This window comes from Alternaria conjuncta (assembly GCF_024043145.1).
Source record: "Alternaria conjuncta strain BMP 0040 chromosome Unknown scaffold_12, whole genome shotgun sequence".
In the NCBI taxonomy this organism is placed as follows: domain Eukaryota; kingdom Fungi; phylum Ascomycota; class Dothideomycetes; order Pleosporales; family Pleosporaceae; genus Alternaria; species Alternaria conjuncta.
The window spans coordinates 522019-535318 of NW_026250101.1; the positions used below are offsets into that span (position 1 = coordinate 522019).

Sequence of the window (13300 nt, forward strand, 5' to 3'; positions counted from 1 at the left end):
TGTTTGAAGGCGAGAAGCCTTCATCGAACGGGAGTCGCGACTGCTACCACATAACATGATACGGCAAAAAGACCGCTAACACATCTTCAGTCCTCGATTAGACCTCTCCGGGCCTGCTATCCTTACAACAGTGTCTCCGGTTCAGCGTCGTTCAACGGGCCCAATGCCGACGGATTGAAGTATTCCCCTGTAGCGCCATAGTCCAATGGAGCTGCGCTGAAGCCTGATGGTATGGCATGCAGCCCAGAATCCCATGGCATCAGCGCATCCAGATCGTTGCGAGACCAGCCCTCTGGGCTATAGTAATCGCCGTGCACATCTTCAGCTCTTGCATCTGCTTCGGGTACAAAAGGATGGACATATCCCCCTGGGACTTCTGTATTGTTCCAGTAAGAAGCTGGATTTGCATCGTAATGCTGCACTTCTTCGCTTTGAGCCAAGCTTGCAAAAGAGGCGTTAGTCAGGTGATCGGGCCGCTGTGGGTCTCCGTCGAAGCTGTCCCTACTCACGCCAAGGGTCTGGCTAAGTTCCAGACGAGCATTTTTCAGATGCTCGTTTCCCGTGTCAGGCTTCACGCGAGATGCCTGATCTTCTAGGATATTTGTCTTGTCTGTATCCCCGGGGCAGTGTGAGGCCAGTCCTTTGATGGACTGGACGATGCCTTGTAGGGTTTGTGCTTTAAGAGAGGGTCGACCCTCCTCAGCATCCAGCAATGCTTGCCATTCCGGCAAGCCGAGAGCACTTAATGGTGGATAGTTCTCTTCGAACATCACGCGATAATAGTCCGTGAAGGCGCGGAAGCAGTCTTCCTCTTCTGTTGGGAAGACGCTTATCGCCGATGGAAGATTCTCCGAGAAGTACTCTATGATAGCCGGCACATCGGCCGCAATGTAGTCCTTCGTGTCCATGCCGAAGGATACATGCGCCAGCCGAGTCGCCATGGCTAGCTCAAACTCGTCTGCCGTCGGAGGTGACGAGATGCGCATTTCGCTCCGGCTGACTAGCAACTCTATTCCGTAGAAGTTGGTGCGCTGGATGATTTCGGCGACATGGGTGGGATGCGCTCGCCAGTTGACACGTCTTTGCGCGTCTGACTGGGCGAAGCGAACACAACGAGCTAACTCTGAGTCGATGTGAGGTGGTGGTGCTGGCATCTCCCGGAAGAGTTCGGGCGCTTCTGCACCATTCGGAACTACCCAGTCTAATCGCTGATTCAGCGTCACGATCTCCAATATCTCTGGCATTGGGCGATACTCGCGCTCTCGTGGGCGAGGTACGGCAGGTCGATCGGTGAATTGGGCGAGGTAGTGTTTGAAGTTCTGTGGGTTTCCTGGGTCATAGCCTTCGCTGTAGGCTACGCCCGGTTTGATGATGGCGTGATTGTTCCTGTCTATCAGAGAGGGAACTGTGGCCACAATCTTTGGAGCGGGCTGAGATGCAGCCGCAACGATTTTTGACGGTGGTTGGCAAACACCAAATCCCTCGAATGCGTCTTTGTTGACGACGGGGAATTCATTATCTTCCGGTGGTGGTGATTTGTAGGTACCGAACCCTCTAAATGCGTCTTTCTTGACCGCTGGAGATGTAGGAGCAACGACTTGTGACGATGGTTGGTAGGTACCAAAGCCAGCGAATGCAGCCTTCTTGCTGGCCGTGAGTTCATCATCTTGTGGTGGCGGTGGTTTGTAGGTACCGAACCCTTTAAAGGCATCTTCCTCGACGGCAGGCAATGCATTATCTTGTGTCATTCCCATCAAGATAGCATCCAAATCTAGAGATCCCGACTCAACTCTGTCCAGGGCTGGCTCATCGTTCCCCGGTACATGGACTATGTCGGATGGGTTCAGTTTATAGTATATAGGAGGCGACAACACCTCGTTGGATACGGGCTCGGAGATGGGCGTTGGTAGCTGTTGAGCTTCAACTACCTCGGGCGCTGCATCTGTCTCTTGCTGGGATTGATCGGGTTCTGCAGTGTTGAACCCATCTTCCACAGGCTCTGAGGGTAGCCACGGTGTGGATATAGTAAAATACTCAGTCTCAAAATCTTGAACTGGGTCATGTCGGATCTTGCCATGGACTATCCAAGGCAAAGGTTGTTGGCCATTAAGCTTCCTCAGCTTCTCTGCACCACGCTCTCGAAGATCGTCATCGGCTTTCCGCTTCAATGACTGTGTAATCTCAAGCTGGGCGTCTTGGGTCTCCTGTGTCGCTCCGGCAGTGGGCGCGTCAAGCTCACTCTGGGCCACTTCTTCGACAGCCTCATCAGTGGATGCGACGACGCCCTGTGGGAACCGGAAGTCCTTGAGATTGGGATGATAATAGTAATCAGCGTCTTGCGCGCGGAATTGAGGTTTATATCCCGGTATGCGGCGACATCTGTGTTGAGCTCCGGTGTTGGTGATTTCTTGCAGCAACTTTGCGGCGGCTGGTGTTGGATCTTTAAGCTTAGACGGCTGCGGCTCGTCTTCCCAGACTTTGAAGTTCTTCTTGCGGTCTCGACCTTGTGTCTGGGGAGTCTGCTTTATGGCGTCGGTAATGGGCTTGGGTTGAGATGGTATATAATCGACAGGGAGGGCAGTGATGTCTTTGTGGGGATGATCTCCGCCTGAGACGGGATCAATGCTTGATGGGTCTGCAGTCGGCGCAATCTGTGATCGCACCTCTCTCAGGTCGGATGAACGGGGAGAACCAGGGCCGTGGACGGGATTGAAGTCGCCAGCAATACGCCGGCGCTTGACCCCATGGGCTTTCCTCGTGCGCTTATGTATAGTGGTGTCGTCGGGGTGGCGCTGTCCGTGTGGAGTGGTTGTCGGATTGTTCTCATCGTTCGATGGGCCGGCGCCGGGAAGGAAAACAGCTTGCTCTGGCGCAATCGATGTCGAGCGGCGTCTCTTGTTGTGACGCTGAAGTGTAGGTGTAACCAAGGCGGGTATTTGGGTGAGCTGGTCGGCCATCGCGGCTGTCGTTGGAATGTAGTCGTGAAGATGGTGATATGGGAGTCTGCGGGTACGTGAACAAGACGTTTCTCGATTGGAAGTGCAGACGGTGGGTGTGTGAGCTATTGGAATGAGAAGTGGCCGCGGGGGTGATATGGGAGAATAACGTCAGACCCCGTGATCTGGAGAGACTAGACCCAATTATCTCGAGTATTCACTCTGCTCATTGCAAAATGCAGTCACGGGGAGCTCGTGTTATGGACCTAGGCCTAATATTCGTGAACTGATTCATCCCAAAGTTGAGTGCACCCTGACGGCTACATGCCCCTCTCCAAGCTACTTCCATCACTTCACGCTACACCGTATACTTCAAAAACTTCAAAAGCATCGGACGCAAGCGTTTTTCCAAGGCCTCCAATGCCTCTGAACTCGCACGATCAGGTCCAGAACACTCACGCATCGCCCTCTCGGTCTCCTAAGCCCGATCCTTGGCCGCCTTCTCCTTCCTCTCCCTCTCATAGCCTGCAAAGCGCTCGATATCCTTGGGCCACTGACCGAAGTAGTCCCAGTGATCCTTCGCATACACGATCGCGAGCGCAAGGTCGCAATCGAGATCCATGGGCATCACCCGGTTTGCGAGCAAGCCCGTCAAGTAGCGGTTGGGGTACTCGTCTTTCTTGGGGTCTAGCGGTGATAATGCGTACACCTCGAGGATGTGACGGTAGTTCGCGCTTGGATCTTTGCGCAGAAACTCCCTTCGCGCGTCGTCTTGCTCGCGCTTGAGGGCTGCGGCGGTGGCGGCAATATAGATCTCTCGCTCGCGGGCTTTCTCGGCGTCGTGAGCTTGTTGCGCCCGAACGCGCTGCTCTGCGAGCTTGGCCTGCTGGAGGCGACGGTCTCGGGCGATGTCGTCGGGGGTCATCCGGTTGACAGATGCCGCAATCCCATTGGGTGATGCAACCGGTCTCATACGATTGTATGGCCCTGGGTTGAGAGGATCGTTGTTTTGACCGATGGGAGCGAAAGGCGCAGCGGGAGGTGACATCGCATTTTGCGTCGTCATTTGCCTCTTGCCTGCATTTATGTCGCCTTCCGGGGCATCTGTGGCCTGACGTTTCTGGCTCATGCTGGTGGGGTATGCTGCAGTATGCGCGGATGGCGATGAGCCTGGCCGTGTCGGTGAGGGTGGCAGCTTCATTTGTACATGCGAAGGGCTCTGTCTGGGTGGTGATTTCTGGTAGCGAGCGACGTCGTCCGTGGGTAGCATGCGCGGCTGAGTCTGCCTAGAAGCGAGAAAAGCGTTGTTCTGTTGATGATGTCGAATTTCGCTAGCGTTCGGTGACTGCATCGAGCGTGGCACAATAGGAATACGTGAGGCGGCGCCCAGCGTCGCTGTATTTTCGTTTCGCATAGGTGAGGATGCATTTTTCGATGCTCGCACTGCTGTCGTGCTCGGAGGCGAAGCGGTAGTCACCGAGGTGGCCATCGTTGAGGGACCAGCGAGTGGGCTTGAGGTAGACGACCTTGCTCCGTTCAGGCTGTTGATAGAAGGGCTCCGGGCCGCATTCTCTTGGTGTTGACTGCTCTCGCGCGGTACTTGCTGCTGCTGTCCTTGTTGCTGTCTAACACGTTGTATTTGGCGGAACCATTGTTGTTGATCTGGCGGCGCCTTGTTGAACCACTGTTGGCGCTGGTCAGGGGTCGCCTTGCTGAGCCACTGTGCTCGCAACTGCTGATCAGAGAGCCTGCTCATCTTGTCTGCGGTAGTAACGATTGATAATATGCAGGTAAGAAAGTTGATGATATGGGGAAGTTGTAATCGGTGGTTGAGAAAGAAAAGCCGTGGAGGATACGAAGGAGAGACCGGGGCGATAGGCAGCTGACTCAAGCTATTGTCTTCGGCTCGCAAAAAAAGAGGTTGGTGAGAGGCGCCTTCACCTTATGTATTTTGCTATTGTGATAGCCACGGTCCGCGTCGCTCAATAGGGTCGCAACATTCCAAGGTTGAGCTGCCCTCCTCCCGCACCACTATCGGCTTCTCCAAATACAGAGATGTCGCTTAATAATGAACAATAGTCAAGGCCGGTCAAATAGAAAATTGAATCCTACTTCTGATGATGGTAGCAGATCTCGAAGTCGTTGCGTTCACCTTCACTTCCCAAGCACCGCTTATGACGACACTCTTTGGGACACTGGCAGCTATTACTTTTGCCAAGTTTGAAGTCTTCAGGTGACTAGATATTCCTAAAAACAAGGGCGAGGAGCTAGGTACCTGGGTCGCGAGCAAGGTCTCGAGAGTGCTTCCGTGGTGTGTCATCTTTCTTGCAAACGTGTAAGTGTCATGAAGGGATCAGGGAGTATATGGCAAAACGGTCAGATAGGATGGTCGGCGGTGACGCTGCCTACGCGACTCTGTTGACTTGAAGTTTGCAGTTTGGTATGGAGCTCGCTTTACCCAGAGGTAAAACACACACACAAAGGAGGCAATTGGAAAATTGATCAATGGACAGGAGCAATCCGGCATCTCACAACTTGTTGTCCTTCTTCTGGTCTCTGACCTCTTGCGCCATCCTGACCATCGCATACAAACTCTGCAGGCGCGGCATCTCATAGCCCCTGTCCCGCGCAATCCTCAATGGATTGCCAAGAATGACCTCAATCTCCATCTTCTTGCCCGCTTCCCAGTCGATAGCCATGCTGGGTTTACTGCCGCTTGTGTTCTTTTGTGTAGATCGAATAATCTGATCGGGAGTCGCAAACTCCTTGGGCATGGGCTCGCCAAGGATCTTGGGTGCGGTTTCGAGGATCTCGGTCATGACGCCTTTGAGATGGCGCTGTAGTTCTGGGTCGAGAGACATGACGTTGTTCGGGAGGCAAAGGGTAAGGACCGAGGTTGGGTTCATGGAGGCGTTGATGGCGATCTTGTGCCAGCGGACGAGTTGCAGTTTGGCATGGCTGTAGGCTTCGGCGTCTTTGATGCCTCCTTGCCTCAGCATCTCGATGAACGCGTCATTCATCAAGACGACGCGTACGTCGCTATCTTTTCTGCTCCCGGTGTCTAGATGGGGCAGGTACGGTCCGCTGTTGATCCGCGTCCATCTGTTGTGCTTGATCTGGCCATGCTCGGGTTGCGCGCAGGTCGCTATCGTGACCGCCGAACATATCGCAGCCTGTGGGAATCGCTTCGCATACGGTTCTTCTACACCCAATCCATTCTGTATCAGCACAATGGCCGTCTTATCGCCGACTAGCCCCTCGAGTATTGTCGAGTCATCGCTCACGTCGGGTAAAGCTTTTGTGCTGACTACGATGAAGTCCCACTGTATGCCGCTCGCTCTTGCTTCGTCTGGGTTCGCGAAGGTATTGGCCGGTACGAAGGTGTAATCGCCGTATTGCGGTGAGGTAACTTGGAAGCCATTCGCTTTGACGGCTTTGTAGTTGGAGCGGCAGATGACCGAGACGGAGGTACCGGAAACAAGGGCAAGACGAGAGGCATAGAAAGCTCCAATGGCGCCGGCACCAACGATGAGGACGCTTGCAGACATTGTGAGGATGATGAGTTGAGGGAGAGATGACGGTGTCGACCCTGAAGCTTCGCAATGACGCCTTATCGATAAGCGGCGCGTTTGCCGAGGTTGCGATCCGCGTCCACGCTTCTTGTCCGCCAACACCATCACTGACATCCGTCCGGGAAGTTAATTTTTGTAACGATAGTTGTAAACCCTCTATTAAATATAGAAATTTGTTTAACCAACGAGTCTACACCCCTGTCTAGGTCTATATGAGCCCTTGAAGCCAGATCTTACGATCTAAGCCGTAGCTGTACATCGAAACACGCCATCTTGACGCGTCTCAAGCCATCTATAACTTCGCCCACACAACATGCCGTCTCACAACATTCTTCTCATAGACGACTCGCTTCACGACTACCGCCTCGTCGACGCGACCCTTGCCGTTCGACTCACCCCCGATGGCGGCCCTCGCAGCTCCAGCCCTATCGTCGATCGTGAAAAGGAGGCAGACGGCTACCATATGTGGATCATCTCCCTTGAAGATATTGATCTTTGAGACATATTTCCCGCCGAGCTGGGCTTTGTGCTGCGCCAGGAAGTACCCAACGGCTTGTCCATTCGGTGATCCTACATTCACAGTCGAAGTCAATAATCCAATCCCAGAACGTCGAACCGAGATACAACTTACCGAGCAAAGCGAGATATTCCGGATCATCTGACCCAAACTCGCAGCCCGACCAGATCATTATCTCATCCAAGTCGAGACAATTGTCTTGTAAGATCTTCTTGATTATCGCGACCGTCTCGTCGTTTATGATGGGCGTACTAAGAATGTACTTGATACCGCCCACATTGTTTGGACTCGCCAAGTTCCACAGTCCCCACATGATATCCGAGCTCGATTTCAGTGCGGGAAGCTCATCGTTAGGCGGAGGATTTTCGAGGCCCCAGAGGGCTTGGGCGCTGGTCGCGGGGCTCTGACGATTGGTCATTGCAATGAGGCCTGATGCTGCGTTTACGCCGATTGTGAACTCGGCGCCAGTGACCTACAGAGAGAAGATGTCGTCAGTAAGACATGGATGGACCGTCATCATCTTTCACCTACACGATAGTAGTTGTCGTTGGCTTTATACCACTGCTGCTTGACGGGTGGTAGATCTCCCTGATTATCGCGCCGTACTGCCGGACCGTCTTTATGGTTAATAAAGTAACACCGATTGGGTCCACCCTGGTAGGTACTACGCGTATCGATCCTTAGGTCATCGAACATGCTCTTGAGCTTGTGGCTGTGCTCGAACTCGCACTCATCCCCATGACTTGCGCGGAATTGGGGGGTGCCATCGTCACTCTCGATTTTGTAGCCCCAAGTTTCAAGCTCCTGTTGGATGGGGTTGGTCCAGGGGCTATCGATCGGGTTGACAAAGGCGGCTGCTGCGTCATGCGGAGAGGTTGTTGCTGACAGCAGCTTTTGGCCTTTGCATGTGGCTTTGTGGTATATGACTTCGATATCGTCAACGCGAGCGACGAGGCTGTGGGAGGAGCGGGAAGGAACATCGGGTCCTTGGAGAAGCGGAGGAACTACAGTCAGGCTCTGCCCGAGAGCTATCAGCGACAGAAGACAGACAATCACCAGAACCCGCATACTTGGTGTTCGGTTTAACCGTACGTGTAGCAAGTAAAGTGGTCATGAGAAGTCTGACTTCCGGTCTAAGTAACTGCACGGCTCGAGCGTTACCCACATGTTCGTCCTTCACTTGGTGCCTATCCCACAGCTCAGCCCCACTCAGCTCTTGCCATGAGAAAATTTCCTATGAAGAGTTCAACACGGTCTGGAAGCGCAGTGGTAGCGTCGTACGTAGTTATCATGTCGTCCTCGCGTACAGGGTCAATCGCATGGTGCTAGCGATATGTCCAGATGTTGTAGGAGGAACAGAAGGTGACCAAACAATGTCTGTAGGTAACATGGGCATACGAGAAATAAGCACTATCAGTACTTGACCCTTTTCCGACGTGTGTAATACCAGACTGCAGCGCCCAATCACACCACGTCCAAGGTGCAGTACGCTCTGGGGAGCTAACGCCTTCCGCGCTGTCAGGGGCCGATTGGGCGTAGGGTACACTGACTAACAGAGTAGACAATTCTATCAGCGCAGTCATTTTAACAAGGGCCATAATTCTCGAGTGTATTCTAGAGACGTCAAGGTCGGAGAGTTGTTTTGGGAAGGGACGACCAGCTAGATTTGGACTAGTTCGCCACACATCGCGACGCGAACTTCGAACGTCAAACCTCGTCGCATCATCACTCTCGCCGGACGGCGACCATCACCGGCTACTTTACGCGCGCTCGTGGTCTCTCCACACCCTCGCCATCAAACCTGGAACATTTGCGACTGCATTCTAGCTGGTCTCGTACAACGCGTCTGTTGATCCTAGCCCGGAGCCCACCTGGGCAGTCCAACGCCCGCCGCACGAGACTCGTCGGATTCGGCGATCGTAATATGAGTAAACAAATGCGTATATGCTGGCAGATCACAAAAAGAGATGTCTCGCAGTATATGGGTGGCGACGCACTTTCTAGTCGGTGGTGTCCACCATCCTGCCGTGCAGGTCATTGTGCGCATGGGTAGTACTGTCTAAGATGTCTTCCCTCTTCTTTCGTAATCTCTCTCACCTCCATCGGGATTCCTTATCCGTCTCACCGCTCGATAGAGCGACTGTGGACCCTTTCAGGCCATTGAGTACTGGTTGCCACGTTTTTTCCAGCTGAAGCCTCGTGGGCGTCTATCATGAAGGCATGACGTGGCTGCTGCCTTTTTGTCTCTATATATTCTCAGCTTTGCAGCTTCATCTTTTGTCTTCCTTAATCATCATCATCATTATATCTCATCGCTCATTACGCACCTTGCTGCATCAAGACTATCATGCCCTTCACTACATCCATGCGTGGGCAGTTCACATTCATCAGTACGATGAGAACGAACTCCTCTGATGGCTGCAAGAGCGGAAGCGCACCGCCCATATCTCCTCGTGTCCAATGGTTAGTATGTTGTCTTCACGGTGAAGCCATGTCGGTGAATTGACTGAATCAGGATGTGCAACAGGTTTCACGTTCACCAGATCATGGTCCTCGGTGTCGTCTCTTGTTGTCTTCTCTGGTGCCTGCAGCAGTAGGCGCGCGCCCTTCACATCTCCTCGAGCCTCATGGTGAGCATGCAGTCTCCGCGGTGGATCGGTGAAGTCAAGTCGGTGAACTGACTGAATCAGGAAATGCAGCAAGTTTGACGTTCACCAGGCGACGGTCCTCGGTGCAGTCTCTTGTTGTTATGGCATATGGTGAGTGTCCGAGCGCCTGAGAACAACAAACTCGGCTACAATTTTCGACTATCCCATCCCAGACCACGCTACTCAGCACCATGGCTGAACACAACGAAAGCCCCCAGACTTTCATGCCAATCAGCCAGACGTCTAGCCGGACCTCAATGTTGCCTGCAGCAACATTTTCCAACGCTAACATGTCATCCAATCTAGCAGCCTACTTCGAGGACGAAGTCGAGCCACAGGTTCCGATGCCCAACTTCGCCTACGCACCCCAGGACTTCACGATCAGAGCATCTAGCGTCAACAGCACAACCGATGTCTACCAAGGCAGCTCACCAAAGAGATACAGTGTCGGCCGCGAGCTCCCTAGGTATGTTCACACCATGGTCACTGTTGACGTTGATGTTCCCATCACACCTCCATTGTTTGGAGGTCTGCCATGGCAACGGCATGTGGAAGAAAACAATGCTAACTCTTCACTTTACAGCGAGTCGGTCTTTCCGCCATTCGAGCACATGAACCAGCCCCCTTTGGAGCCGACAATGGCGCAGCAGGAGTTCGATCCCAGCATGGTAAACCCGTTCTACGACTACAATCCACCAAGCAGTGAGTCTCCCCTATCCAAAACACCTTATGTATCCGCCAGGCTGACTGATTACCTTAGAATTGGGGGAGGTTGAGGGTCATGTAGACCTCAGCGGCAACATTCGTGAAGTCGTCAACAGCCTTACAGCTCGCATGAACAAGGCCGAGTCGGAGGTCTCAGAGCTGCGAGAGACTGTCGTCCAGCTTGGTCTGGCAGCATTGTCGGCTCCCAGCACCCCGATGAAGCCCACTCCTGCGCCCGTCAAGACCTTCGAATTCCTCAACACCGGTCTGCAGGACCAGGAGACCTTCGAAACCAAGATCGTTGGCAGCAACCAGAAGAAGAAGGCTGCGAAGACCCATGCCCGTAAGGATCTCCAGGTTAAGATCCCCGGCCTCAAGATCCCTACCATCGCCCCGCTCCCCTCTGGCCAGCCAGATGTAAGTCCTACATATCCATGTCTCCACCATCGTGTACTAATAGCGAACAGTCTGGCTACCTTACCGGCGGCATGATGTCTATGTTCCCTTCTACACCAACGTCTGGCGGCCTCCCGAGCTCACCTCTCACCCCCGGTCGCGTCGGCCCGCCTACGCCTAGCAAGCGTGGCAACAGTGGTAACACGTCAATCGCCAAGCGCAAGGCCCATGTCGCGCGAGGAAACATGGCGCCAGCCTTCGTCGTCGTTCCCCAAGTCCCACTCACCGACACTGAGCTTATCGTCTATTTCTTCCAGTCTCTCGGCCGTCCTACCGTCGCTCTCCGCCTGTACTCGCGCAAGTGGGGCCCCGCGCAGATGGTAGAGACGCTCAACGCCCACCGCAACCTCGAAGGCGGCTACCTGCGTAACACCTGTTCCGTCAAGTGCATTACCGCTATCAACAAGGGCAAAGAGAAGTACGGTAAGAACTGGGCAGACCACTTCCGCGAGGGCATCGAGAACGCCAATGACCTCATCGCCACCGATCTCATCCGTTATCCCCACGACGAGTTGGAGGGCGTGCTAGACTACGACATCCGCTATCTCGGCAACGGTCTCAAGAAGCACCCCGAGCAGGGCGTTGACGGCGGCATCTTCACCCGCTGCGTCAAGTACTGCATCAAGCACGACGCCAGTTACGCACTGTCCAACGTCCATGAACTCGCCTGGGCACTGCAGACAGGTCAGCTGACTGATGAGGAGGAGGCTGCTTAAACTTGTTTTGAAGCATACATGGTTGTTTTGAAGGAGATTTGTTTGTTTCAGGATAGGTGGTTGTATACTCCAAAGTAAGATTCTGGGTGAAGTAATACATGGTGGATGGGACGTAGCTATAATGAATTCGCTCCCCTATATCAGACTTCTTGTGTGTTATGTGAGTGAGCCGGTATGTCCTCGACGATTTTTCCAGAGGAGGTAGGAAAAGTTATGAGGTATCGTGTACCTCAACGCTCTTCTTTGAGTATAGCGATTACGCATATGAAAAGCACCGTAGACCTCGCCGTTACGTGATCAATAAAATTCTGCTCACTGTCAAGGCGATGTAGCCTCCAGGCACTACTATAACTCTCCTACCAAACGCTATCATCCCAAGCCCAAACCACTTTCCACCTGCTGATCCCCTACCCAACGCATCTCAGCCCATCAACATCCTCAGCATACCGCCCTTATCCTCTGATCCCCCATCCGCAACCCCCTTGCCCGCATCCTTATCACCCTTATTCGGACCCACGGGACTCGTCGCCGCAAAGAACAGCACCTTGATCGCAATCGCGAACCCGGCATGCAGCACAAAAACCACAATAAGCAGAATCTTGCTCGTCTTCGCTTCGGTGGTGCTGAGCACAGGGTAGAGGTTGCGGAGGAGGAAAAACGCCGAGGCCGCGAGTCCGAGGGCTACGACTGTGAAGTTGAGGACTGAGATGTTTGTTAGTACGACGATCTCCTGCTCCATGAGAAGAAGGAAGGAAAAGGAAAGAAGGACAAACTCACTACCCCAAGGACTCCAAGCCACCAGACTAACCGCAATCCAAACCAAATTCGCATACCCATACAAACAAGCACACTCCATCAAATTCGCACTCTCACTCCCATACCATTTCAACACACCCCACAGCCCCACGGGCACAAACGCCGTATACCCATACACCAGCCCCGCCGCTCCACTCAGCAACTTGAAGTCATACGCAAAATGCTCCTCGCCCTTTTGCGCAAGATACTGATTAATCGTTCCGGTCAAGAAAAGGATCACGATAACCGTTGTGGCGATCCAGACAGGGCCGTATAAGTCTGGGTTTCCCTCGAGCACGTCGAGGAAATTGGCGCGCGGGTACAGGGTGGAGGTGCAGCGGCGGAGGACTTCGGCCGTGTCGACGTCGAAGGCTTGGGCGTAGAAGTTTAGGGACCAGAGGTAGTGTTTGCGCGAGGTGGGCGGTGTGGAAGACGTGGAGGGGCCGGGGAGGAAGGAGCCGCTGGTGGAGTCGGGTTGGATTTTGGGGGCGCCGCGGCCGGTGGGTTGCGTGTCGAAGTCTAGAGAGAGGGTTAGTCATACTGTGGAAGGGTGGTGTTGGGCATGATAGTCGGTGCGCTTACTGGAGCTGTGGAATTCGAGGTCTTCTTGCAGGTCGGTATGGCCTAGGTCGCCCTGGGGTTTGGTAAGCTTGCCGTCTTGAGCTGGATGCTGGGGGCATGTGCGCTTTTCTGCGTCGCATCCTAGGGGGTATATACCTCTTGGTCAACGTCTACGACGACATCGTAGCCTCGGTTCGCCATGATTGCTTGTGAGTGAGGGCTGTCGATATGTCGCGAGCTGGCGTCGAGCTGGCCAGATTGCGGTTGACGTACGTCGCGCGACGCGACCGTGCGCTAGGTTCATTCGGAGCAGGCGTTTCAGGGTCCAGCTCGCTCAACACCATGACAATGTCAGAGAGCACATGCATCTTCACAAGACTACGAAGTCATTCTG

At 53.7% G+C, this 13300-nt stretch overlaps 7 protein-coding genes across 7 annotated transcripts; 1 reads left to right on the forward strand and 6 right to left on the reverse strand.

Moving 5' to 3' along the window:
* Nucleotides 1-122: 122 nt before the first annotated feature.
* J4E85_008122 (uncharacterized protein) lies at nt 123-2957 on the reverse strand (the record flags this gene model as incomplete). Its single annotated transcript, XM_051472350.1, has 1 exon — nt 123-2957. One exon carries the CDS (start codon nt 2955-2957, stop codon nt 123-125), a length of 2835 nt encoding a protein of 944 aa, XP_051323815.1.
* A 457-nt stretch (nt 2958-3414) lies between these two features.
* J4E85_008123 (uncharacterized protein) lies at nt 3415-4206 on the reverse strand (the record flags this gene model as incomplete). The annotated part of the gene is made up of 1 exon (XM_051472351.1): nt 3415-4206. The coding sequence occupies one exon, from the start codon at nt 4204-4206 to the stop codon at nt 3415-3417; it is 792 nt and encodes a 263-aa protein (XP_051323816.1).
* A 61-nt stretch (nt 4207-4267) lies between these two features.
* Nucleotides 4268-4692, reverse strand: J4E85_008124 (uncharacterized protein; the record flags this gene model as incomplete). The annotated part of the gene is given in 2 exon segments (XM_051472352.1): nt 4268-4506; nt 4521-4692. The coding sequence occupies 2 exon segments, from the start codon at nt 4690-4692 to the stop codon at nt 4268-4270; spliced, it is 411 nt and encodes a 136-aa protein (XP_051323817.1).
* Nucleotides 4693-5464: 772 nt separating this feature from the next.
* J4E85_008125 (uncharacterized protein) lies at nt 5465-6484 on the reverse strand (the record flags this gene model as incomplete). The annotated part of the gene is made up of 1 exon (XM_051472353.1): nt 5465-6484. One exon carries the CDS (start codon nt 6482-6484, stop codon nt 5465-5467), a length of 1020 nt encoding a protein of 339 aa, XP_051323818.1.
* A 316-nt stretch (nt 6485-6800) lies between these two features.
* Nucleotides 6801-8093, reverse strand: J4E85_008126 (uncharacterized protein; the record flags this gene model as incomplete). The annotated part of the gene is made up of 3 exons (XM_051472354.1): nt 6801-7078; nt 7140-7497; nt 7557-8093. 3 exons carry the CDS (start codon nt 8091-8093, stop codon nt 6801-6803), a joined length of 1173 nt encoding a protein of 390 aa, XP_051323819.1.
* Nucleotides 8094-9963: 1870 nt separating this feature from the next.
* On the forward strand, nt 9964-11550 carry J4E85_008127 (uncharacterized protein; the record flags this gene model as incomplete). Its single annotated transcript, XM_051472355.1, has 4 exons — nt 9964-10139; nt 10257-10375; nt 10434-10795; nt 10846-11550. The coding sequence occupies 4 exons, from the start codon at nt 9964-9966 to the stop codon at nt 11548-11550; spliced, it is 1362 nt and encodes a 453-aa protein (XP_051323820.1).
* A 421-nt stretch (nt 11551-11971) lies between these two features.
* On the reverse strand, nt 11972-13107 carry J4E85_008128 (uncharacterized protein; the record flags this gene model as incomplete). Its single annotated transcript, XM_051472356.1, has 4 exons — nt 11972-12252; nt 12328-12864; nt 12928-12979; nt 13063-13107. 4 exons carry the CDS (start codon nt 13105-13107, stop codon nt 11972-11974), a joined length of 915 nt encoding a protein of 304 aa, XP_051323821.1.
* Between the last annotated feature and the right edge of the window lie 193 nt (nt 13108-13300).